The sequence below is a fragment of the Eucyclogobius newberryi genome, unplaced genomic scaffold (genome assembly GCF_026437365.1).
Source record: "Eucyclogobius newberryi isolate DKJ021-1_F unplaced genomic scaffold, fEucNew1.0.hap1 SCAF_5, whole genome shotgun sequence".
Lineage (NCBI taxonomy): Eukaryota > Metazoa > Chordata > Actinopteri > Gobiiformes > Gobiidae > Eucyclogobius > Eucyclogobius newberryi.
The window spans coordinates 28,179,133-28,206,986 of NW_027316167.1; the positions used below are offsets into that span (position 1 = coordinate 28,179,133).

At 41.0% G+C, this 27,854-nt stretch overlaps 1 protein-coding gene across 2 annotated transcripts in view; it reads right to left on the bottom strand.

Moving 5' to 3' along the window:
• Window positions 1–24,699, bottom strand: part of ntrk3b (neurotrophic tyrosine kinase, receptor, type 3b) — a 290,494-nt gene extending 265,795 nt beyond the window's left edge. For both annotated transcript variants that reach the window (XM_072465473.1, XM_072465472.1), the window contains exon 1: window positions 24,280–24,699. In XM_072465473.1, coding sequence (XP_072321574.1) covers window positions 24,280–24,521 — 242 coding nt within the window. In that variant the 5' untranslated portion in view covers window positions 24,522–24,699. The remainder of the gene's footprint in view (window positions 1–24,279) is intronic.
• Between the last annotated feature and the right edge of the window lie 3,155 nt (window positions 24,700–27,854).

Sequence of the window (27,854 nt, forward strand, 5' to 3'; positions counted from 1 at the left end):
TCTGTTACCTTCTTTTGCATTAGGTTTTATTGGGGTCAGTTTATCAGATTCAAGTTAAACCTACTCGATTTAGATTCTTAGCCGAGATGCATAAAGAACGGCCTCTCGCAATTACAGCGTCTGACATCCACTTACTGAGAGGTTCACAAAAGATTTTAGCGTTAAAGCCACTGTCATTAGCTGCAGTTAAAAGCTTTGCTCTGTAGCTAAAGTTGGACATGTCATTATGTAAAGGCTATAGAGGCTTAAACTAATGTATTTAAGAGCTAATAAATCCAGATTTTGAGTTCAATTAGGGACAGTAGTCGACTCGAACAATGATTTGTCTCAATATGAGGTAATATCTCGGGTTGGGTTCTGATACAATGTCCAGCAATCAAGACAAGGTCAGTTTTACTCTCTAATCACATTTATCTGTCCAGAAACCACAGACAGGTTTCATTGATTTATCATTACAGACACTTTACAAAGCAGTCTTTGTTATTGCCGTGTGACTGACTTGAATGACTATTTAATCGCCTATTTTAACACGTCTTAGCTCATTAATAATACCTGTGACACAAATATACAGTAAGTCTTATATATTTAGAATTGGTCAAATAAAGACATTCATTGTATGCAAACACTTGGTATCATTGTTAAATATCTACCTGCTTTAATACAAATATAAGAACTACATATCCAATGACTCAATTGGTAGAACGTGAACTAATGTAATATATATTTTGAATGCTTTTGTCTCTGTACAAACTAAGCAATACTTAAAATAGCCCTCATTAAACATGCTCGGCCTAATGACAATCTTTTAACTTTCTACACAAATCTTCATTAGACCGAATTGATTTGCCGAAAACGATATTGTTTCTTTTCTGGAAAGGACAACGGAGAAACTATTGGTGTCCGGATAAAATTAGTCCGCACTCGTAAAACAACTTGCAGCCGAGCATCTTCCTGGAGTTGATTGTGAAGTCAATGGGCCAGAACACGTTCACGCAGCTGTTTAGAGACTCAATAGTGTCCCCCTGTGCCAGAGTTTGACATTTCCTGAAGGGCTCCGAGGACTGCACCTTCGGAAGTGCTTACATCGTGGGCACATATCGACGGTGCCCCATTTCGGATGCACTCATGTAGATTCTTATGTATCTTGGGGGAAGAGCGTTGGCCATCTGGACGGGTTTTCCGGGGAAAAGCTGACCCGCGCTGTATGTACGGCGAAAGCAAAAAGCCCCGACTGTGTGATCCATCATTTTTCGGGGCCAGGATAGTGCAGCACAGGAGTTCTGAGCGCCGAGCTGTGTCGAAAAGTGGGGCCCGAAAGGATTTATCACGTCTCGCGAGCCCATTGTTTTAGCCTCCGTCTGCATGCGCCGTGACAATGCAGCATAAACCGTAGCATTCCTCCAAAATGTCACCACTCACTCAATCATGTTGCAAAGACATTGATTTACATATGCCTTGTTTTCTTAGAAACAAATGTGCCGCCACGCTATTGGAGCACGAATTCTCCGCAGTCTCTACAAAACCCATTTAAATAAAGTTAAAAATGCAAAATCACAGCCCTTGTCACGAGTAATGAGAGATTATTGCAGCAGCTTGTGTTTGGATTTCACATGATCTAAAGCTCTCTGAGAACAACGGCAATGTCAAGAGGCCCATGAGACCAACGAGACAGTGTGCATTTGTCATAAGGTTACAAAAACAACAGAAGCTATAAATACACTGCACAATACAAACTATACGTTGTTCTTATAAGAATAGAAAACACACGGCTCTGGAATAGCAAAACCGTTTTAAGCTGTATTCATCAGTGTCAATGTCTGAGTTAACCTTGGCAAGTCAAGAGCAAAGCCGTTCTCAATACACACTACAGTTTGCACTCTTGTACTGAAGACGTTCTTGGTGGACTAAAGACAAGGGGGCGTGGCAAAATCCCTCAAATATAAGTATATAGGTATCTGAAACTGTGTATTTATTTACTCATTCATTCCCAAAATCTTTAGCGAACTCATTCCACGTTTTTGCCTTTTCGCTGTAGTTCTACATAAAGCCTTTCAATCTAAATAAAATAATCAGTCAACGAATAGAAATGTTGGTTGACACCATACCATAACCATGTGCAATACCGTCATATTCATGTGCAATTACTGTCATACTCACAAGCAATTAAGGTCATATTCATGTGCATATAACTGATGTAAATAAGAGTGTTTTACTTTTTACCATTAGTATTAGTATTATTTAGTCTTATGCTAGCTATTTTTACTTTACTTATTATTATTATTTACTTTATTTTATTATTATTTTATCTTTATCTTTTTATTTTATTTTTTTCCTCCATTCCGTATTAAGATATGAGTGGAGTTTTGTTAATAAGAAAGTTTTGTTTTGTTCATCTAGAATAATGTGGAAATCTACAGTCAATATTTAAAACTGAAAAGTGTAAATCATGTTAAAATATGGATCAGGCCTCAGACACATTGGGCTTGACAGGTTCTCGGAGCTCTTTATAGCTGTGCGTTATTCATTCCGTGGTAGCTTTAGTTGCAAATAATAAGGACTGAACCACCAAACTTTGGGTCAGAGGGCAAACATATTGTGTTTCTTAACATGGATAAGAATAACACGGATACATCCTATTGCGATCGCCTTCATTTTTCTACATTTTACCAGTGTTCAGGCTCACTTATTCAAGCAATCACTCTGAACAGTTGCATAAGACGCTTTAAACTCATCACGAATGTCATTTTTAAGTGCTATGCTTTCTCGCTAAAAAGGAAGAACAAGTAGATAATGGCGTGAAGCAAACAGAAAGGAACACGGATCAATGCAGAAGTGAGAGGCAGCTAATTCTTCCCCGTGTTTTAATTTGTCACAGAACCCGGTCTAAATGTGACAGCGTATTAACTGGCAACATGTGGCTTGTTTTGGGTATTTACCAGGCTTCGGGGAAATCAAAGTGAAAGGGTAAGCCGATCTGCGTGTGTGGCACCTTTCCACCTGAGTCCTCGCCGTAATTAAAAGAGCGCTCGCGAATTAGCGTCAGCGGGTTCGACGAAGGACGGCGGATCTCGACACCTGCATCGGGAAAAACACGACGCGCAGCTGGATTTTGGCCCGATCCGCAGTGATATTTAAGCAGGTGTCAACCACAGGACTATTTTTGTTGGAGGTTAAGCGGGTTGACAGTGAGCGAACGTGTCCTGCGTCGCTGGTGTAACAAACGCGGAGGTGACAAACAGCGCTGTCATTTTCCTTAAGAAAGATCAGACACTATTTTTTTGTTCAAAGGCTGTGATTTATTTCATGTTTCGCCGCAAAAAGATTAGGATTAAAAGGTGGATCCGGTCTATATTTACCGAGCCGCCGCGTTATCCGTGAGCAGTGTTACAGGGCACTTCTTGACAAAACGCAATGAATAGACTAAAAGGTTTTCTGACGGGATAAAGAAAATAAGAACTCGTTAAGTGTGGCTATGACTTCTGAGGTTCTGTGAACAAAAGGCACACGGCGAACATTGAAAAGTTTTTGTTGTTATGTCGGATTTTATTTTTGAATTTATTCTCAAAGTTAAAGGTCATGAGCAGCAAAAGGATTCAAAGAGGACCTCTATGTTAAACCAAAGCAGAGGCAAAAAGGTATTTAAAACCAAATGTTGTGTCATGAATGCAACCAAAGTGGGGTTTAAAGGGGATATATGTGCAAAATCAACTTTAATGAGCTTTTAGACTTGTTATAGCGGCGTTTCCTCATCATTATCCGACTCAAAGTCGTATTTTGATTGATCCATGAATGTTTGAGTAATCTTGATTTGTTCTGTAACTGAAGCGACAGTGCTCAGAAAATTCATGTTTTCCCCCACCCCCTATCTCCACCCACATCCCTGTACTGCGCTCACGTAACTTTGATTCTTCTAAAAGACTCTGAGGGACATAGGGTTCTAAAATGTCACATAACCACTTTTCACAAATAAAAACATGTAAATCTGCTGCTTGTCGTGGTGAAATGTAATCTTAAAAAGGCGGAGATTATCAGTTTTGCACTTCTGAACAGGAAGTCAGTGGACCTGTTTCGATTATTAAGTATTTTTAGATCAATATTGTGGTTTACTATGAACAAAATGTATCATTATGATCTACTTATGTTATAGTACCTGAAAAAAGTACCTGACAAAAATCCATAATATGTCTCCTTGAATAGTTTATAATGTTTAGTCAGTAAAGTAGAAACTAATTTGCCATGTGCATGTTGTTAAGCACTTTGGCTAAACACAAATTACAACGCCACTCTAAAACTATACAATGTATGGTTTTGTTTTATGTGTACTTGCCAAAGTGGTAATTGAACTGTAAACATCCTTGGCAAGGCCCTTAGCTCTTTTTGCTTCAAACAGCAATAATCCAGTGTGACGTCTCATTTCCATTTCTCATTTATGTAAGAATATGTACGGTCAGAAAAGTTATTTGGACAAAATGACTGCGTCGCTTTAAGTTTCATTAGCACGAGAGACGGACTGCTGCAGTATTCTCGTGTTTGTGCGAGATATATTTGGTAGAGGGTAAAATATTCACCACACAGGGTCCATCTGCAGCCAGGAACACCAAAGTCAATGCCAAACAGTCGCTCTACTTCTTCAAGGCTGACAGATGCTGTGCGTAATGTACCATTTGACCGTGGGGACGTTGAAAGCTTGTGCATAAACTTCAATCACCTCGCATTATATTGTAGACTCTGAGAGGAGGAAGATGGAGTCAAAATCAGTCTTAATGCGACACACACAAAAAAACAAAAAATGTCCAAGGTCTAAGCATCTGAAGATTTTAAAGAAATAAGGCAAAAGTAAACTGTCTGTGGAGCTATAGCAATGAACAATATGGGCGTGTCAACAGCTACTGCATTTTACAGCTTAATTTCCAGTAACAAATTATTACTGCTGTATAAATCTGGGCATGTCATCTTTCTGACCAAGTAAGTTGTCTTTAATTTATTAGTCAAAGAAGGCTGAAAATATCAATGTCAAATGTAAAGTTGCATCTTTTTTCATAGTTTGGCCGTAGCGACTTACATGTGATATCATTAACACAATATGATATTGCTTGTTATTTTCACACTGACAACCACAAGAGGGCGCTCTAGGCTCTGAGCGAGAAGAATCTGCACTTCCTCTTCCTCTGGAGTTTGTGGAGTTGTTTAGAAGTGACACAGAGGAAGAAGAATTCAATGGATTTAGTGATATGGGGTAAAACTGATGCTTTGTTAAACTTGTTAGCATGTTCTTTATGCTATAATTATCTGAATAACTGTTAATATGTTACGTTAACATACCAGACACTTACCACAGTTCTGTCTGTGCGTCATGTAGCTGAAGGTGTTAGCGTTAGCATACGTACACCTATTCACCATGTTCTCTCATCTGTTGACTCTAAATGACTTCACATCTGCGACAGTGTGAACAAACTACTTTATATGTATTACCTTTTCGGGGGCCTCCATTGAATTTCCATGCCGACAATTTATAAAAAAAACTTCATTTTGTTTGCAGACTGTCAAAAGCCACACCTTCTTGTTAACCTCATATTCCATTGTTCTCAAAGTGCCATCTCATTTGCCGGCGCTTGGATCTAGGACTGGAAGCAGATCGGGCGCAAGGTTGTTGAATATTTGATTTGTTTGCTATCTTTTTTTTCTTTTTCTTGTATGCAATTTGCCAAGCTGTCTCTGTCACATATGTTTGTGCTCTGCTCCCCGCTCTGGGCGCTGTGGGCCTACTGCTAATGTGCGCCGCCAGACAAGGTGAGCTGAGGATATGTCCTCTCGGATCGCAGGGCCACCGCGAGACAACGCCGGTGCTTCTTGGCGGCCCGTGCAGAACTTTAAAATCGCTGCTAAACAAGGAGTTACGTGTTTAGCTGCGGGTCTGTAGTGGGCACTGTGGTGACGCAAACTCGCCCGTTGAAAATGCGTTGGGAGTCGACGTGGGAGCGGTGCTATAGGGCCCAATTCACACATGGTTCTCAGTAAATTTGTGTGAATGGGGAAATACCTCTTTGGCAAATCACCGCCACTAACCTTCTAATCTAATCTAACTTCATCTCCACTTTTACTACACTCACAAGACTAACGCTTTCCTACTAAATTGCTATTGTGCTGTTACAAAATGATGGGTACGGGACTTGTATTAGTTGTATTATGCAATACTGACTGACTTAATCATGTGCAATACCGTCATATTCATGTGCAATACTGACTTAACCATGTGCAATACCGTCATATTTATGTGCAATACTGACTTAACCATGTGCAATACCGTCATATTCATGTGCAATACTGACTTAACCATGTGCAATACCGGCATATTCATGTGCAATACTGACTTAACCATGTGCAATAACGTCATATTCATGTGCAATACTGACTTAACCATGTGCAATACCGTCATATTTATGTGCAATACTGACTTAACCATGTGCAATACCGTCATATTCATGTGCAATACTGACTTAACCATGTGCAATACCGTCATATTCATGTGCAATACTGACTTAACCATGTGCAATAACGTCATATTCATGTGCAATACTGACTTAACCATGTGCAATACCGTCATATTCATGTGCAATTACTGTCATGCTCACAAGCAATTAATGCCATATTCATGTGCATACAACTGATGTAAATAAGAGTGTTTACTTTACCATTATTAGTAGTATTATTTCGTCTTATGCTAGCTATTTTTGCTTTATTTTATTTTTTATCTTTTTTATTTTTATTTTATTTAATAAAGGATCATCTTAACTTATCTTATTATAGCTCAAGGTGATTCTAAAGCTAACCAGAAAAGTCGAAATGTCCAATTAATGTCATTTTTTAATCAATACTTGGTCAGTTTTAGATTTTCTTTTTTTTTTTTTTACACCAGTGTTGGGAATACGTTGAAGTATAATGGCATTAGCAACAGTGTTATTTTTATCAGTAATCTAATTAATTACGTTTTCCTAAAGTATACTTTTCTATATATGAGGGGAGTTTAAGGATATGCAGTATACATTGTTATTTGGGGACGCTTGATGATGGAGACAGATGGTGATGGAAATAAAAACAGATGACAAAAGTGTCAGTGTCACTTGCAGTTGGAGTTTACGGACCACTTAGAATAATAAGTGAGCCAGGCGAATGTGGATACAGCCGTCTTCTTGCAGGTGCAGTCATTTTTTATATCTATTTGGCTGTTCACCTCTGGTTTCACAAGCTTTAAAAAGTGGTCGTGTGCATATATTATGTTCTAATATCAGCATGAATGTGGTAAAAGTGCTGTTTGACCGGGGTCTGCTGCGGAGAGGGACGGTTGTGTTTTTGTTGCTGTACAGTTGACATGACGATGATTGAAGGCTGTGAGCTCGGTTTTGGCTGGTTCTAGATGAGATAATATAACCTTTATTTGTCCCACAATGGTGAAAATCCAATGTTACAACACAGATTAGACACAGAAATAGATAAGGTTCAGAAGTATAATAAAGAAAAAACAGATAACCTAAAAAAAAAACTCTTATAAAAACTCTTGTAAAAAAACTCTTGTAAAAAAACTCTTATAAAAAAACTCTTATAAAAAAACTGCTGAAAAAAATAAAAAACTCTTATACTCTTAATCGAAATAACTCTTATTTACAGCTGTTATATGGACAGATGGTGCATTTAGTGATTTGCAGGCAAAATAAGGTCGAATATAGCTTTTTTGTAACTTAATTTAACAGCAGTGGTGTATTTGTTTGAGATTTATTTTTATAATTCACTACTTACTTTACCTGGTAATTAGTTACTTTCATTACACAATAACGCAGTGAATAACTCGATTACTTTTGGGGACAAGTAACTATAAATCAAACACGACGCAGATGAAATTCGGCTCAAACTGTTAAAAAGTAAAAAAAAGTGGTGATTGCTCATCACCACTAAGTAACCCTAACCCCGCTCTGAGTGAACGTGTCATGGAGAGGCATTAGCAGAGGAACAGGTTGCTCCTCGCTGTTCCCAAACACATTAGTGAAGCTTTGGCAGGTGATGTGGTGGAATAAGAAGCCTCCACAGTTCAGTGTCAAACGCAGACAGCTGCCAGTGCAAGTCACTTTCTCTGATTGAGTGACGGACCCCGCGGTTCAGCCATGGAAGCCCAGGCAAAAGCGGCCATACTTATTTTCAGACCGCAGATAAGGCCCCGCACCTCCGCTAATAATGCATGGAGTGTTGACATTGTCTGATAAATATGAATGAACTAAAAAAAAATGAGTGTCGGACTATGTATATGTAATGAATTATACGCTCGACTTTACGATGGAGTGCTTGGAATGCTTGGGGTGATGACATTTCAAGAAATTCTTCACAGAAAAAGGCAACTTAAGGTCAAACAGTATTTTTGGAAATGGAATAACACACTAGTGCATTTGGGATTTTCTTGTTTTACATTTGTTCATTCAAAATAAGATGAGATGGATTAAGTGACCTGTGCTTAAAAAACAAGAAAAGATTTAATTGGGGCACTTTTAATTTATGATTCATATCCAAGTCATTAATGCAAGCGGTCTCTTGGTAATGCTAATCTTATGCAGAACCAGCTATTTGTCTGTGCTTTTTTTTAATAAATAACCAAGATAATCCTCCAGTCTTTAATATATGCGGTGAACACTATAGTTAAGCGAACAACACTGAAAGTTTAACCAAAGGACAATGCACAACCAATGGGTGAACTTCCTAATGTAAACTGATGGAACATTCTCAATTATTCCACTTATCTTTGTAGCAGGGTTAATTTGGGCTAACCACAGATTTACACCTCGCTGACATGACTCATTATGCATGTCTTGGTTGCATATAACAAGTGTTAATTTACCCTGCTTGTTAATATCAGCCTCAGTGCACAGAAAATCCTGCACGAAGTGTGAAAAGCAAATAATTACTGATCTGTTTTCAAGAGATTCATTGGTTTTTTTGGTCTTTTTTTCTCCAGGGAACAGGTCAGAGCACTACATGCAGGTCAAAAAGAGACATTAGTGTGAACAGGAGGATAAAGGATGTTCAGGGACATGCATTTTCAAGCTATAATTTGGAAAAAAAAAGTGAAAAAACTGTTAACAAACATTCAACCAGGTTTTTGCAAGCATCAGACTCATATACCTTGAATATTTGATTTTTAGACACGCCAGGAAATACAATGGTCACAAGTTAGCAAATAAATTTCCCAAAAATGCGACTCCAGTGCGACTTATATATGTTTTTTTCTTCTCTATTATGCATTTTCTGGCTGGTGTGACTTATACTCCAGAGCGATTGATAGTCTGGTGCAGTCCGGTAAAGACAGGAGCGGATTACGAGAGGCATTCAACTGCACAAGGTAAAAAACAGAAAATAAAAAGATTATAAGGCATGTGCTTGGATGTGTGCTCACTCATTTTAGCTCAGCAGAGACGACAAACTACGGTAGACAAGCACGTGTTGTTTTGTTTTGATCTGACTATGTTAAAATGAATGTTAAAACTACCGGAGCTGCAATGTGTGTATTTGTGCTGCAGAAAGCAAATATCACACCCGAGTATTTCTGAAAATTCAATGCTCCACGTAAATGAGGATTCGCTTATCTATGTTTGTCCAAAAAGTGTGGTTGTATGTATAAAATCTGCTTCATTGGAAATTAAAGCTGCAAACATTTGGCGCTATAATGCTGAATTACTAGACATCCCTGAACGTCCCTCAGCCCCCCGCTCGTACCTAATCAGTTCTTTTAGCTGCATGACTGGAACAAGAGTGGTCTGGCAGGTTTTGGAACAAAGACAAATTGAGTTTGGTTGTTTAGCGCACTCGGAGTTCCCTTTGCATGTAAATGTAGTGATTAAAGCTGCCATGTGTGCTTTCTCTTGTATAGTAATAAACCAAAACCATGACACAACAAAACGCTTGCGTGACGGTAACATGTGTCTAGACTGATCTAAAATGAGCATGTACAAACACACTACCGTATTTTCCGGCCGGGTGCCTCTTATATTCCAGAGTGACTTATATGGGATATTATTAACACATTATTATATCATTTTGTTTGTTGTTTTCACACTGGCAACCACAAGAGGGCGCTCTAGGCTCTAAGCGAGGCAGAAGAAGTGTCTGCACTTCCTCTACCTCTGGAGTTTGTGGAGTTGTTTAGAAGTGACACAGAGGAAGAAGAATTCAATGGATTTAGTGATTTGGGGTAAAACTGATGCTTTGGTAAACTTGTTAGCATGTTCTTTATGCTATAGTTATCTGAATAACTGTTAATATGTTACGTTTACATACCAGACACTTACCACAGTTCTGTCTGTGCGTCATGTAGCTGAAGGTGTTAGCGTTAGCATACGTACACCTATTCACCATGTTCATCTGTTATTATTTTAAATTGCATTTCAAGATTAAATGTCTGTTCTTGGTTTCGGATTTTATCAAATACATTTCCCAAAAAGTGCGACTTCCAGTGCAACTTATATATGTTTTTTCCTTCTCTTTTATGCATTTTTTGGCTGGTGCAACTTATAGTCCGGAAAATACGGCATGTTTTCCTGGATGTTTCTTGCCCTGCACGGTTGAAAGAATGCCTCAGAGTGTCTTTTGCATGCATCACATGTGGAGAATCAAAGTTCTGCGTTAACGTGCATTTGAAAACGCTCAAATCCATTTAGGCCAGAGATTTGGTTTTCCTGGCGTGCATGTAAGCGTTGTGACTGGTTGGTTATACAGGAAGAAGAACCATTTTTCCACATCAGAGCTAAAAAAACCATCAACCACACTGCGCTCATGTCAAGCTACATAGTGAAGAGAAGAATGGTGGGCTTCTATTTGATGACCCGTGTTTCTTTTGAGAGAAGCGTGACGGTGGCTGTGTTATTTCCAATGGACGCCCAAGGTCGCGAGGAAAGAGGTGAGTCTCTGTAGACCGTTTACTTTTAATGCCTCCTCATCTGCCTTCACGCAAGTTACCAGCCAGCCAGGGAAAAAAAAGAAAGGAAACGAACGCCGGCCGCCAAGAATCATGGCCGCGCTGAGGACGATCGCTCAGTACGCACCAATGCCCTGATAGGCTCGTAATGTTTTGATGTAGCGTATTCGCATCGGCGGTCAGCAGAGCGCGGCAAATATAGATATCAAGGCATCGTCTGGGGTAATCAATACATACAGGCCACCAACCATGTTCAAGGTCACAGTGTGTATATATATATCTGAGCTTATGGCGGGTGTGAGAGAACAAGCGCCGCTTTGTCCGGCGGTTATTGCACGAGGTGTTGGTGGTCAAATGGAAACGGGAAGCAGTGTAGACATTAATTTATGATGAGTGTTGACCTGAGACTAGCCCGAGGATTGAGAAGAAGCACACTAGCACATAGCTGAGTTTGGAACGTAGACTGAAAAATACAGTTTAGCTCAAATAATGTGCCCGTAGAAGTCGTTCTGTGCCGTGATATTGAAGCAATTTCCGTAATCGTACGCTTTACACTTGAAGCAAATAGACATGTTTTCTGTGTGTGAAGAGATATTTTTCAAAAAGTGACCACATTGGCAAAGTGGGTGGTAATAAAATGTAATAATCAAAGCCATAGTAACAATAGGTTGTGGTAGAAACATGTAGATTAGTTAAGGGGCCAGCACAGTGACAGTTCCTCCACCGAGGGAGGGTGCTGGAGTAAAAAACATGTATCACTGCATATATTTACTGCTTTTATTTTTTATTTTTTGAAGACAAATAAGCGTACAGTAATCGACATGCATGACGTGTGTGAAGAGTCCTCCGCTATCAGCCAATAGCACATCTGGAAATATTCTTTAGCTGGCACTAACCCCGCCCACCTGTGCTTCTACCCGCGCTGTGCCCTCAACCAAGAGCCAAGATACACGCAGTGGGACCAGTGTGTAACTGTAACTGGGAAGAGAAAATCTGCTTATTGTGTGACAGGCTGGATGTCTGTACCCTGGAGTCTTAAAAACAAACTGAAATAACTCCTGTGGAAATATTTACTTTCTGAAACTGATGAGCAACTAACTAGGCTGGATGTTCAGAGAAACTCTACGTCCATGATGACGACTGTAGCAGTGCGCGCCGGCCTCGTTCTGCCTCCAGGGGGAACCTATTAAAAGGGCGCGAGGCTTGAATATTCGCTTGTATTTGATTATTTCACGTTTCACACTGATATGACTCTGGCTCTCGTGTAAAGGTACAGAGCATTACATTAGCTTTATTTTGCCTGATGTCTGTGTCTTCCTGGGTGTATCTGGTTGATAAGCCCCACTGTCAGTCACCTTGTTGTCCACGTTTGGTCAGTCCCGCTGTCATATGGGGTTAGGGGTCGTGAAGCCTGGGGTTTGAGAGTCACGGTGTGTCATTAAAGGGGTACGTTTTGGCCGGTCACTTACTACTGTTAGTACAAAGTGTACAAACTGTTTAATAGGTAGATGAATCGCTTGTCCAAGAGTCTGGTACAAAGTCTGGAGTGTCTGTAATTAGATACCGTACTGTAAAATTGCTCTGGTAAAGATTACTTCACCAACCTCTGCTTTAGCTTGGTGGGAATACTGAGAAAATGAACGGTGAAAATCAAACTTAGTGCTGTATGTGCTGGGATTAAGATTATCTGCCGAGTGACCCTGAACTCGACACAGCAGAAGCCCGAGTTCACGGGCAGACAAGCCACATAATTAGAGTCAATCAACAGCTGAATGAGACATCGAGCACAAACCACTCAAACAACACAATTTCTACACAACTGGAGAATAAATCTGATCTGTCAACATGTTGGCTATGAAGAACAAGAGGCATTCTTCAGCTATATCACGTGTCAGCACTAACACACAGGACAGAAGTGACGCATGCGACTTGATAATACGCCATGATGGATTCATGCGCAAATGCTAAACAGGCTTCAGACCATGGATCTACAGACTTGCCCTCCAAGAGCCCCGCAAGGGTAAGTGATGCTGCCCCTGCACTGGGTCTCAGCCATGTTTAACAAGACGTCTTAAGCTGATTTGTGATGAACTAGATCATGGGTCTCCAATAGGAAGCCTGCGGCCCATTTTCCCACAATTAAATTGTATTTATTTTTTTCAATTCTGCATGAGCAGCACAACAATATGTGCTCCTCCTTCTCCCTCTTTTTCTCTCTCTCTTACTCTCTCTCTTTCTCTTCATCTTTCTCTCTTTCCTTCTTTAAAAAGAAAAATACAGGATAGCGTCAAACACATACTTTGAAGACGCACAACTGCAGTAGGTGACGGCTGCCAACCGTGAACCAGTATTTTACTTTGTGTTTTCTCTTACAAACACTTATTTCACAAAAATACATGGACATAAGTTGAAAACCTGCCGTAAATAGACAAAAGAGGAAGTTAGGGGCTATTGTAAACACTGTGAGAGGGAAACCATTTTTGGAAGAATGCACCAAAACTACTTCTCCATTGATTTTGGGAAATGTGTTGGAAAGATCAGCTCAAGGACAAGGACAATCCATTTGTGACCCACCTCAGAGGCTTGCAGTTTTGTAATCCTATCAAACGCCTGGTTTTAGTTCCACTATTATAGATTATTACCTAAATTTAAGGGCTAGTCCTTGGCCCCTGCCCTTCCACCAACATTTCCAATTAACAAGGAACATGTATTAAGATGTAACGGAAGATGGGGCTTTGTCGTTCATTGTTCATTATTTTATGTTGCTCTGATCACCAAGACAAGTTCCTGTGTTTGTGAATTCTGTTCATTGACAATGGCAATAAACCCTTTATGATTCTGATTCTGATGCTATTTGAGGTAGATGAACAATGGTGGAATTGAAGAAGCAGTTACTTGAAATTGAAATGAACAAAGCTCTGCAGATGTTTTTTGACGTTGCCATCCCACTCAATTTTAGGGCTGTATATTTGGGCCTAAAAACTCCTGCCGTGGACACGATAAACGAACCTTTGGACTGTACTTTTGGCTCCAGGAAAGAAGACCATCACAAAGAGATGGATGCCTGAAGCCCACCAACAATCAAGAAGTTAGACAAATGGAAAAACTTGCATTCGGACTTAATTTGAACACTATTGTCTTTCCCTGTGCCCTTTGCCCCCTCTCTCTCTCTCTCTCTCTCTCTCTGTCTCTCTCTCTGTCTCTGTCTCTCTGTCTCTCTGTCTCTCTGTCTCTGTCATCTCCTCTGTTCATCAAGCACAAAAAAGGAAAAACAAATCTTCAAGCATGATTCACTCATGTATATCCTACAAGGTGGAATTAGCCCATAATGCTGTTGGAGTACGACTTGGCTAATCTTAGGAAATACCATGTTTCTACAAGATGATCTGCCACAGAGCGTCAGTAAAGCCCATCTTACACGACAGAAGAGCGAGCGGTCGCTAGTGTGTGCCAGTGTCAGCACGCACCTGATTATGAAGAAGCCTTCTTGTAATCAGGCTAAAACCCCATGCATGTAAACAGATGTAAATTGAATTTCTGTGGAATTTGCATTGTTTCAAAATGGATAATCGAAGAATGTTAACTCATGGAGACAGTTATGGATTCATGACCGTCAAATTACATTTTTATGATTGCCATGGAAAATTAAAAAAAAATTGGTTTGATGAGTCAAAAGAAAAGATTTAAAAATATATATGTATGAATAAGCAGTGGTACTTTGTTCATATTGCCTACCATACGACACAAGATTATTACCAATACATTTTAACTGTCCTTGAGCAAAATATTATATGTATATATTGGTTGTTTTAAGTATTAAAAAAAATAAAAGTGCATCGTTGGGCCATTGTCACAATTTGACCTACTTCAAAAACCTGAAACTACTTGATTCTGTATTTTTCTAGATCCAGAACTCACAACAATAGCACAAATTTGACAATGTACTCATATAGTGAAAGCCAAATTCTGACTAAACGTCTGCTTGGTACCACCACTGCGAGACTTTGCAGGCTTCTTAATCCCGTCTGAAACAGCAGCGCCCTCAGTATTTCCCCAAACCTCCTCAATGCGTCTTTTGATTGTTAAAATGGGGGAGGAGAAATCTCATTAGCATGCATCTTAGGGGCCAGTGGGCTGCCTGCAGATGCCCTAGTGAAGGTGCATGACAGCCTGTGGGAGAAGCCTGGCCAGTTAGCTCGGCACGACACTCTTCCGCATGAGGAGGGCAAAGGATTTGAGTTGGGGAGGAAAAAAAACAAGTGCTGCTTCTCTTCTTCCTCCTAATTCTCAGATGGCAGCCATGACCCAGTTTTCACAAAGACGTCTCATGCAAACTTGATGATTGCGGATAACAGTGGTGGACGTCGCGTTAGGGCCCCGGAGGTGAGCCTGGAGACGCCGTGCAGCAGGGGGCCGCGTGGTGACAAGCGCCGGGCAAAACGTGTGTTAGCGGCTCCGTCCTGAGCGGTTGGCCCGTATTAGCACGGATGATGGCGCTAAGGCCGAGGGGGGCAGAGTGTGGGGTCTGCCAGGAACAGAGAGGGTTAGGCATTGATATGTGAGGCTGCAAAAGACGCCGCTATTCTCATGTTGTGTCATCTTCAAAGTTAAACATAAAGACATATTTCAGCTTCAATAAAATGTTGCTGTGCATAACAGAGCTAAATCATGCATAACATTTTAATATTTATAGCAAACTATGGCTCCCACTAAAGAAGAGTACTCAGAGTGGTTTGAAGCAACAACTTGTGATCACCGACCAATATAAATGAACTCATTACAATATACTTCTAAGAATTAAAATAGTATGGGTACTCTATCTTGTATTTCACATTTGCAGCAGTTCAAAAAGTAATTATACTGCCTGACTATTGGTTAAACAACAATTTGTGATGACTCTGAGCCAGATGGCTTTTGGAGACTTTGTGATTTAGCTAAGAATTCATCTTGTGCAAGGAAAACCAGAAACCGAAAAAAACAGTTTTACAGCACTCAAATTAAGCTTTGTTTAGGGGGATAAACTGTACGTTTCAGAGAAGAAAACCTTTTAGTGACAGTAGATATATAAAAGGTTCATGGAAAGCAATACAGTGAAATGAAGGGTCCACCTCCTGCTTCACTCCAAACAGATTACTTTACCTGGAATGTTCTGCAGAGGTCTTACATTTATCTCTCACTATGAAGACAAGAAGTGAGGCAACCAGGGCATGTTGGCCACCCCGCAGTGACAATGCATGTTTTTCATGGTATATTTATGCAATTAAAACACCTGTAGTTTGACATACATGTAAAATGACAGGTGCCGTGCTATACTGTGGAACATGCCTGTCAAATCAATAATAATAAGATCACATGGATCCAAGCGTTTTTATGAACTGCAGTAGCCTGTAATGTAAAGCTCTGGACAAGCTTCAAAGATTTAACCAGAAAGCAAGACTGTAAAGCAAGACAAGGCAAGTTTATTTGTAGAGCAGGAAATATGCAGTAAAATCACCAAGAACTGACAGAAATGAAAGAAATCCCAAAACAGCTTAAAACATAAAAGAGAATAGTGCAAATAGAATAATTTCAGTCATATGCACAGCTCAACAAAACTGTTTTTAGCTTAGATTTGAACATTGTCAGAGTAAAAGCCTGTCTCACATCTTCAGGAAGACTGTTCCAGATTTTAGCTGCATAAAACTGAAATGCAGATTCCCCATGTTTTGTCCTGACTCTGGCACCAGCAGGAGGCCGGTCCATGTTTTGTCCTGACTCTGGGCACCAGCAGGAGGCCGGTCCATGTTTAGTCCTGACTCTGGCACCAGCAGGAGGCCGGTCCATGTTTAGTCCTGACTCTGGCACCAGCAAGAGGCCGGTCCATGTTTAGTCCTGACTCTGGCACCAGCAGGAGGCCGGTCCATGTTTAGTCCTGACTCTGGCACCAGCAGGAGGCCGGTCCATGTTTAGTCCTGACTCTGGCACCAGCAGGAGGTCGGTCCATGTTTAGTCCTGACTCTGGGCACCAGCAGGAGGCCGGTCCTTGTTTAGTCCTGACTCTGGGCACCAGCAGGAGGCCGGTCCATGTTTAATCCTGACTCTGGGCACCAGCAGGAGGCCGGTCCATGTTTAATCCTGACTCTGGGCACCAGCAGGAGGCCGGTCCATGTTTAGTCCTGACTCTGGGCACCAGCAGGAGTCTGAGATGGTTCATATGGTACTAACAAGATGTACTTTGGTGCTAGGCCATGGAGAGACTTGTACACAAGCAGAGCTGCTTTAAAGTCTCTTCTCTGAGCAACAGGAGCCAGTGCAGAGACCTGAGAACAGGACTAATGTGATCATACTTCCTGGTTCTGGTCAGGACCTGAGCAGCAGCATTCTGGATGTACTGCAGCTGTTTTACAGCTCGTTTGGAGAGGCCAGTGAACAGGACGTTACAGTAGTCTGACCTACAGTGGACACATCCATTATTACCTCCAGATTTCTAACTTGATTAGTAGGTTTTAGAGCAAGAGACAGGAGGTGACTGCTAACACTTTCTCTGTGTTTCTGTGGCCAAAGACAGTGATTTCAGTCCTGTCTGAGTTTAGCTGGAGAACATCGTTTTGCATCCACACACTGATCTGTTGGATGCAGTGACTAGAGTGAATATGGTCCTTATTTACCTGCCCAAATAGATCTGAATGAATGTATGCACTCCTCTGCCACAATTCATAACAAGGCCTTTTATTACGAATATGTTTCAAAGCTATAAATCCAGGGTTGACCATTTCTTAACACTGCATAGATTTGCTTGGCCGAAGGCACTCTTGGGTCTTACTGTAGCGAATGAGTTACTTTAGTTTTGAATGGAAACATACAGAATGTGCAAATATCCAAGGCTGGAGTCGGAGAATGCTAAGAGCGATGCTTTTCATCAGCATTTAACCAAGGCTAACCACCGTTTAGGAAATAATTTAGTTGTGTTCCCAGATTATACAAACAAATCAAAAAGTGCAGATCACACAGAGAAACCCAACAGGCATGAAAACATTTGCACCCCACAATAAAAATCAAATTGAAAAACAAAGAATCAAGGTGACGAGGGGAAACGTATCAAGACAACAACAGATCCAGGTGAGCCGGGCAGACTTCAAACTACGCTCTCAGTCAGAGGAGAACAAAGACAACAGCGGGAAGAATAAATACGTGAGACACAGAAGAAAGGCGCTATGTGTGTGCAGTATATTCTATAACAGGCAGATTAAAGAACAAAGCCACTGACTGGGTAAATCAGAGTGGGATAGGGGACGACCAGAAGCTGCCTGAGGAGAAGCTGAAGAATTAATTCAACCAGTCTTCGTTTCAAAGACTTATTCCTACCTTAAATCACCTGCGTCTGCCAATTACGTTCTGCTACATTTGTCTGTCAACCTATCACCAATCTCAATGATACATCTTCTCTCTAAGCTCATTATTGTCATTCCTCTCATTCTTCCAGTTCACTGCTGTTTCTTCTCTGAACCAATTTAGAGAGATTCTGACCACTGAACAGCAAGAAAAATGTTCCATGTTTGCAGAATAACATGTATGAAGCGGTTGATGAATTATTTGTTTTTTTTTAAAGGGAAAGAAATATCTACTTTCAGCGCCAAAAATGAGTAGGGATTCTGATTCTTTAGAGAGATTCTGACCACTGAACAGCAAGAAAAATGTTCCATGTTTGCAGAATAACATGTATGAAGCGGTTGATGAATTATTTGTTTTTTTTTAAAGGGAAAGAAATATCTACTTTCAGCGCCAAAAATGAGTAGGGATTCTGATTCTTTAGAGAGATTCTGACCACTGAACAGCAAGAAAAATGTTCCATGTTTGCAGAATAACATGTATGAAGCAGTTAAGGGAAAGAAGTTTACTTTCAGTACCAAAAATTAGGTAAAATATTCACAAAATATAACCACTATCATAATGACAAAAGCATCTGTAAATTTGCTACAGTCCATGTATCTAATCCGGAAATCCTCTTCTGTCCGTTTGTGGCCAGTTCTGAACAGTTCCATTGAAAAGTCTTATGCAAGTGGTCATTGGAGAATATGAATATGATATCACCATTGGCCAGAGTGGTTGGCCCTGCAGTATGTGGGCAGCTCCGAATCTGAGCAGCGAGAGAAAACAGTGATTTTATGTAACGCTCTAACGCTCAGTGTCTGAACCACAGGACTTTTCTCTGCCCACACAATGCACCTAAACAGACCTGAAAAAATGTTTGGGATAAAGCAGGTTTCTTGGCAGCGTGAGCGAGTTGGCAGGGCTCATATAAAATGTGTAGTTGAAGGCATCCAAAGATCAATAATTCTAAAGCAGAGAGCTGAGTTCTTTTTTGTAGAAAGTGAGGGGGGGAAAAATCTCCTTTTACAACTTTTAAAAGAAGTGCGGTAACACATATTGACCCGAAGATCTAAAGCAATTTTAAGAAAGTTTAGTGACAGGTTGAAAAAGCATAGATGTGGTTGTGATGGATGGTTTCAAGTACCTTTTTGTGCATCTCAGCCAACATGGCAGATCACACAATCATTTTAAAATTGGAATGGAAAGCTGGCACACAGAGGAACATTCAAAGAACTCATTTACTCTACACAGATTCTTTCGTGTCGATTTTCTTTTACTTTCGCGTTACTAAACTAAAAATCGATCTGATCAGTGCGTTGTAATAGGGGATGTCACAATATCATATGTGTCTAATTCATTACAGGTGTAGTTGATCAAAGAAATTCTTGGTCAACTAAAGATATGGCTTGACGAAATGGCAAAGCTTCTCCAAATGATTCAATATCTCTATGATCTGGCGTCTCATTAATACAACTTTTCACTAGCAAGGACCACGACCCCAGCTACGATGCAAAGTGTTTATTGGCATACGAGAAACATGAACACAAATGTACAGAAGTGGATGCCGTTTTGGGGCTTCTGGTGATGAGGGCTGAAGGCTCCTGGGCCTCCATACCCCCATCGAGAAGATACATTTGAATAATTTGAATGATTAAAACAGAATAGGAGGGAGGGGCACGAAATCATGAATACCGGTGTGTATGACTTGGATGTTTGAATAGTGTAGCCGCAGGAAGGGGCGTGAAACGGGTGTGGTCCTGCTCCCGAACTTAACTTGTCTTCATAACTGTACGTACGGACGAAACACAAACATCCACAAGCTTCTTCAAACTTGCTAACTTCTCAGGTCACCTTCTGCTTGATTTCTCAAACCCTCGAAGTGCAAATCAGCACTTATGGATCTGGACTTTTTGGCTCAGTTCCATATCAAGTTTTCTTTTTAGTCTCTAAATCTCAAACTTAATGTAGAAACTCACGTACGCTGCAGTCTTTGTACGTACGCATGCTTTGCAAAGTCCCAGGACCATTGTATCTGCACCAAACTGCACTCAAAAGACTACAGGGAGTTCATGCAAAAACAACTATTTATACTGTATCTAAAAAGGCTGATTCGCACCCGAATCTCCAGCTAACTCACTTGATACCTTCTCCTTTCTGCTGTTGCCCATATACATCGTTATCATCTAAATAAATAATGAATCAACTAAGTCAAACGTTGGTCGATTGTGACTCCATCGCCCAATTAACAGAACGAACAACTCAAAGCCGACAGCCCTGACACATTACAATTCCTCTTGTCAGCTTAAAATAAAGTTGATAGAAAGACACACAGCCAGTTAAAAGGGCACTTTACATTTCTGGTTTACTTTTTTGGATTATGTGCAGAATTGAAATTACTTATTTTTAAAGATTCTTACTATGCAATTATTAGTCAAATAATCACTATTAGCAAAATAATAATAATATTGGTACTTATTAGAATACATTTTAGAAGATAAGTCAAGGAACTTTCTTTTAGATTGTACATGTGTTTTAATGTTGGATTCCACATTGGTTAATGCATGCACATTTGAAGTATTGATTCACTTGAGCTGGTTTTGTTTACCGACTATGTTCTTGATGACTACGTTCTCTGACTATGAAGCCTATATTTAACCGAAATGGTACCTCATGTCTGATAAGTGCACTAGAAAACAGCAATGTGCATTTTCAAAACAGACGTCTAGTAATATAAGGAATGAGGCTGTTTATAGATTCGGTGAGCAAGACGTTAAATGATGAACCTCAAGCTCTATTTGGCTGCAGATTTAAACAGGCAGCCATTTTAGACTGCCAACCATTGCTTTGTTTGCACATAAACAGATGGCAATTTTACAAGTGGGTATAAATCTCTTTGACTGCGAAGAAAGTTGACGCTAAAGTAGCTCGAGGCACAATAGTTTTGGAAGATTTTGTATTTCAAAGGCAATAAAGGACGAGTTATTTTGACTTGAGCAATAGAAAATGCAGCACCTCAGGACAGCATTTAAATACTATTAGTCTTCAGAATTGTGACATTTTGACTAAATATGCAGATGTGTGTATATCTGAAGATAATGATGAAAAGAGTCTTTTTTAGCTTGTGGATGCTATTTGAGAAGAACAAAGCCCTTCAAAGCAGAGGTGGTGATTGGTGAAGAAAGAGCTGTTTCCGCGAATCCTTTTTAGAAATATTTACCAATAGGAAGCTGAGTAATGAGCGCCGTGACGGGGATGCACCTGGATATGCTTAAAACACTCTCTTGAAGGTGCAAAAAGAGGCAAAACTCCAAATGGGGCCACACGTCATAAGGCGAGGTGGAAGCCCTGATTGGATTGTGCAAACAAAGCAACACCTGCACCAGACCTGAGCTAACCACTTTGTCCTGCTGCGACGCAGGAAGAACAGATACAAAATACTTCTAATTCTATTTACCGTGTACATCAAGAACTACTACTACTAGCACTCGTTCTGCCACCATGCAAAGAGTAGCCAAAATGCTTATTCATATTCTTCAAGTAAATGTATAAAGTAAAATCCAAGGAATTACAAGTAAAGGAAACAAGTATTAAGGTTAAATAATGCACGAAATCTGGTATTTTCAAGCCATAAAACACAAAAAAGAGAAGAATGCATTTATATCAAAAGGAACGGCGCAAGAAACACAAGAAGTACAAATTATTTGACGTCAACATTTCACTTTTGTCACTTGTAGACTTTACTCTTTAGACTTTAACCAAAACGTGTCAGTGAGTGAGTAAGAGTACTGTTGCTTAAAAAAAAAAAAGATTACTCAAGTAGAAGTAAGAGTATGAAACAGTAGCATTTTATTTAATTACTACCAATCTCTACTACTACTACTACTACTACTACTACTACTACTACTACTCATTCACTAGACTAGAAACAGGCCAAGAACAAATGGAGTTCGTTCTTCACTCACATTGACGTGACATTTTGGATGATTTCATTGAATTTCTCCATTCAATTATAGAACAATGCCCAGAAATACCCTTTGGTTATACTCCAGGCCTTGTCGATCACAACAAGGCCTTCTTTTATCCCCTTCAAACCGCAATGGCTAACTCCCTATTGTGAAGAAAAATAGAAAAACACTGGCCTGGGTCTTTTAAGGTGGCCAATTCCCTGCAAAGAGTGGTATCCTCATCCACCCCAAATTGGACCTATTTCTCTGCGAGTTGTTGTTAAGAAAATGCATGCATCTGGACGGTTTACACAGAAGGGGACCAAAAAACAATCAGTGTTGAAGATGGCCTCAATCAGGATCTGTTGTGCGGATGCTCACGCCTTTCCGGACCGTACAGTTTAGCACATTAGCATTTGTATAGTGAAGAGCGTATATGCATTGCACTGTGATTATGCCATTATGTCCGTAATATAGTCATTACACATAATAACAACGTAATTGCTATATATAGAACACGCGATTATGTAAAGTGCATGTATAATGGTAATGAAATAGAGATGTTTATGTTGAAAGGATAGAGGCTGACACTGAGCTATGGCTGGTGGCTGTAGGTAAACGTCCATGCGTGGAAAACCAGCGGGGTTCTGGCATTACGCCTGCATAATACACAATTAATCCAGAGTGCGGCCATTAGGGTTAATCAAAGGCGAAACGGCGATCGATGCAGACAGAATTAAAACTCTGGGATTGAAAGTTTATAGGGGGAAACTTCAGGGGAATCTTCAACCACACTAATCACTTACAGGGATAACGCTTCACTGGTGCATAAATGCTGCTGGGGCTGTTACAGTAATGCCCATTTGTCTAAAAAGTTGTGTTAATGTGAAGAAAGAAAGGGGGGTGGGGGGGTAGCATGTAAGAAACATATAGGGAATCAGGCTACCCTCTAGTGGCATGAGAACGCTCTGAACCATGGAAACATGAAGAAGCTGGAGCTGCAAAAACGCACAGGAAAGTCAATAAAATAAAGTCCTTTGTGGCCTGTATGGGAGCTGAAGGGAATTCCATAGTGCGCCTGTCATAATGCCACAGCCGCTGTTTACTTTAAATGCAAATCAGAGTCGACACTACATGTTTGATTTATCTATGTATGTATTTATTTATTATTTATCTTTATGCTTGCTTATGTTTTTCCCCTGACTTTTCAAAAAACAGAGCGCTTTTGATGTTTGCAGGGGAAGGATCGATGCCTGAAAGAGACGCACGCGCATGGGAGAGGGAGCGCTTTGGAGAAGGATTGTGTGTGTGGGGGGGGGTGAAAATCCTACTTCACAGGGTGCGTGGGCGCGTGGGTGAGGAGGGCCTGTGCCGCGTGCCCCGTCATCAGCACAGATACATAGACAGAGCCTGCGTTTTAAGCGGCGCATCTTTCAACAACAACAACAACAAAAAAAGCAGTCGCGTCCTGTAACAAAATGTCTAATTTAACCCCCGGAACGCACCCAAAAAAATAAAGAATAACACACACAAAATCACCCGGCGGCCTTGCGCGACGTGATGAAGTTTCAGTAAAGCAAAAAAAAAGCACGAATTGGGAGCGCTTGACCCGACTGCACCATTTATTTCCGTTTCATTTCGCGCAATGGAGCGGTGCGTCAGGACAGAATCTGGGAGAGAGAGATGGAGGGGGGGGGGGAGAGGAGAGGATGAATGGGATGAAACAAGCTTCTCTGCAACATCCCCGTGTCATTTGTGGAGCGTGCGGGGAGGCCTGCGGTGCCGATGCGGAGAAACAACTTTATGTGGGCAGATCCGGGGGAGGAACGCGGAGCCACTTAACGGTCCACTTTGCGCGCGAAGACAGCCAACGCAAGAAAGTCACACATGAAAAGCAAACCCGGCCGAATCCAACAAGTACCACGCAAAAAAAGCAACAGCTAAATCACAGACGCATAATCGCAGCGAAGTCATGAATAAATTATTTGAAAAAAAGAAAGAATAACGTGTGTCACCATCGCGGCTACTTACATGGAGCTGATGTTTTTTAATAACTCCGCAATCTCAACAGTGGTCCCATTGTTGGCACTGTCTTGCACGGCCAGTAAAGGGAAAAACCTTCCGTTGTCGGACTTATTGCAATAGATCTCAGTTTGGGAGCAAGTGCAGGTCGGCGGGCAGTCCAGCATGGAGCTCAGATAGTCCTGGAATACACTCATGAGAAACAAAACCTTCCACCAGCAAATCCGCGTCGCGTAAAACCATAGATCCATGTCTCCGGTTCAAGGGAAAAAAACGAGGTGAGCCGATGTCTAGTGGTCCAGAGAGGGAAAAAGAGAGGTGTAGGAGGAAGGGAAGAGGAGGAGGAGGAGGAGGAGGTGGATGGTGCGTTTGTACAGAGGATGCCCTGTGAGCGGTGGATGGATCCCGCTGCTGCTGATGCTGCTGGTGCTGATGCTGCTGCTGCTGATGCTGCTGCTGCTGCTGCTGCTGCTGCTGATGCTGTAGTGTCCTTGCGCCTCGCTGAATAAAGAGTAGAGGGGGGGAAAGGGGAAGGAGGAAAAAAAAAAAAAGATCAAAAAGAACAAAGCGATTTATAAGGATCCACTTGGCGTTGAGGTGTAGAAGGCATGGTGGTGTCGGTGCGGGAAGCCGTGCCGTGGTGTGTTGCTGCTTCTTGCCCGTCGTGTCTCTCCGCGCAGGACCAGGACGACTGGCTGGAGAGGAGACGCTCGCGCGAAATGAGAAGTTGGAGCATCAAGTCCCTCCTACCGGCTACAGTCAGACTGACACCTGCAGCCGCCGCATGCAAGCGCCGCGCTCACAGCCGCACCGCGCACGTCACGCACGGGCTGCGCGGGGCTCAGATGTCTATGGAAGGACGGGTCGGGATGAGACAAATGCCTTTGATGTTTGGGAAACGATTTGTGGGAGAATGAAACGCAACAAGCGTCGTGGTTATGCAAATGCACTTCCGTTATTATTGACTGGGGTGTGTTTGAAAGCGAATGCAATCACGTTAAATGGAATGTAGGTGTGTGTGGTAAAGTGCAATGATTTACTAATGGAACCGATCAATTACACATGGAAAAATAATGCATTCTGTCACGATTCAAGAGCCAATGAAACGTCTAGTCTAGATATATTCGACTAACTGGTGAACAGCTTAAATATGTACCAGAAAGCTTTTTTTTTACATACAAAAGGTAGTGCTATTTAAAATAATGTGGAAAAGAATATTTTAGCAAGTGTAGACTGATTAATTAATATTTGAAGGATTTTTTTTTTCTATTAGAATATTTTTTTTATTTGATTTGAACTGCATATTTGCTATAACAATGGAGGGCCGTTGCCATAACTTAAAACTCATAGTTACTGTTGTTGTTGTTGTGGTGGTTGTTACTTGTTACTTGTTCCCCCAGTGCCTCCCCTCTGACAGGAACATGGAACAGTCCGGGCCTTCATTAGTCAAATACATGTAATGGACACTGTGTTAATCTCTCTCTGCTGGAAGCCTGGAGTGTGCCCCATGAACCATGTCTCAGGAGCAGAGCCCAGAAGGAAAGGCCATTTGTAATAACTAAAAATAAACATTGAGGCAATGAAGACTACATTTACTAAATCTCTAACAGAATTTCCGCTCCAACTTCACTTTTTGCTCTTATAATCATTGCATCGCAGAGCTTAGCACCACTTGGAGAGTCCAATAAGATTAGCTTGTATAATTAGATGTGGGTACTGATTTAAGTGCTAATCTTTGGACTGTGCGTTCTGACAAAAAGAAGTTTCGGCACTGGAGAACAGCAGGATGGGGCTGATTTAATCTCCATTTATAATTATCGTTGTAGTTTTCAGATAAAATGTCTGAAATGAATGTCATTGTCCTTCTGTTGTCTGTCCAAAGGAGCCTAATGAAGCGTCATTACAGACAGTTTCACAGAGGTTTAGATGGGATTAGTCTTGTTTAAAACATTCTATTAACTGAGAAGTTATAGCTTTTAATTTGGATTCATTTATAGATGCACATTTTGGAATATGGCAGGTTACATAAAAATCTTAGATTAACTTTGTCCCATAATAAATGTGTTGTTTCTAACATGTAGTAATATTTCATTTGGAAGTAGTTTTAGTTAAGTTTTAGTTTAAGTTTCAAAGCTAATGCTGCTAAAATCTCACCACCCTCAGTGGTCGAGAACACGCACAACCTGCAGCGTTGTGAGTTCAAATCTGGCTCTCTAAAGTTTTTCTGTATTGTCCTCTGTCTTAACTTAATGTGACATTATATGTCCTGTCCCATAAAGACTATAAGGGCCAAAGAATCTATTAAAAAATGAATAAAAATCAAGGCATTTTCATTAGTTAGGAGGACTTCAGGGCCACAGAGAATGTTCATGTCATTCAAAAGCAGCTCAAGCCCCAACTTTTTGGTTTATCTTTTTTACCTCTTATTTTGTCATATGCAACCATGTCCAAGTATTATTCTACTTATACTCACATACTACACATTTTATTGATGCTATTGTGTATTCTGTTTTTAGCGTCCACTCATATATTTCGTTTTTTTTTAACCGTTTATTGGATCTCCAGTGTTTCCTCTGTGGGGCCCCATGCACCAGGTGCGGTGGCCAGCTGTGTCTGCTGCTGGGGCCTGGCTCATGGGCCCCTGGTGGAGGTCTGGTGTCTCCCTCATCTCTCCTCCTCTGTGTCACTCTCCTGTGACGGCTCCTGGTGTATATGGCTCCTCTGATGGTATTTCTTCATATGGTTCATTGTACTCAGTCTCATGTTTATCTTTACTCAGTCTTATGTATTTTGGCAAGTGGGTGAGGTTGGATGGGCATGTGGGACTTTTTTTAATGCACAATAAAGCACTTTGTATTAGGTTCTATGTATGAAACATGCTTTATACATAAATATTGTCTGATTAATAGATGTCTAACCCCATCACCCATTTACATCTCACTCTCCTATGCCCTGTTACCACCAAATATAACATCTCAACCCCTGTTACCAAACTGCCCAGACACAGTCCCAGTTTCTAATTACATTTGACCCGCTCCTGCCCATTGTTACTTTCAGCTGTGGAACCCTCTACATTCACCTTTAACCCATAATCACCCCGTTGGGCAAAGTTGACTCTGTCTGTGTCTGCAGTGGCCCCTTGAGTGTAGTCAGCTGGATATCCCTGCGGTTTCAAGCGGACAGCAGCATAATTGCAGTGGCTGTCACACATCACCACCTCTCAGAAGAACCTCCAGTCAAATCTAATAGAGCCTTAAGCCATTGGCCTTCATCGTGGTGGCCCGGCCCAGCTCCTTATCTGGGTTTGTTGATCGGAGCCTTTGCACAAAGGCGAATGGAGTCCAGTCAGTGTTTGCAGTGAGATTTAAGTTATTTCACAGATCAGCTGGTCTACTAGAGTCAATCCAATCACACTGTATGAAGAGAGTCTTCAAAGGGCCAAGCTGAACATAAAGGAGCCCATAAGCGCAGTTAATGAGAGACTGTGAGTCGGCCGGGGCTAATTAGACAAGGGAGGGGTGTAGTGCAGCTTCTAAAGACTTTAAACCATGAGATGTTTTCTGGTACGTGCATTTCAAATATTG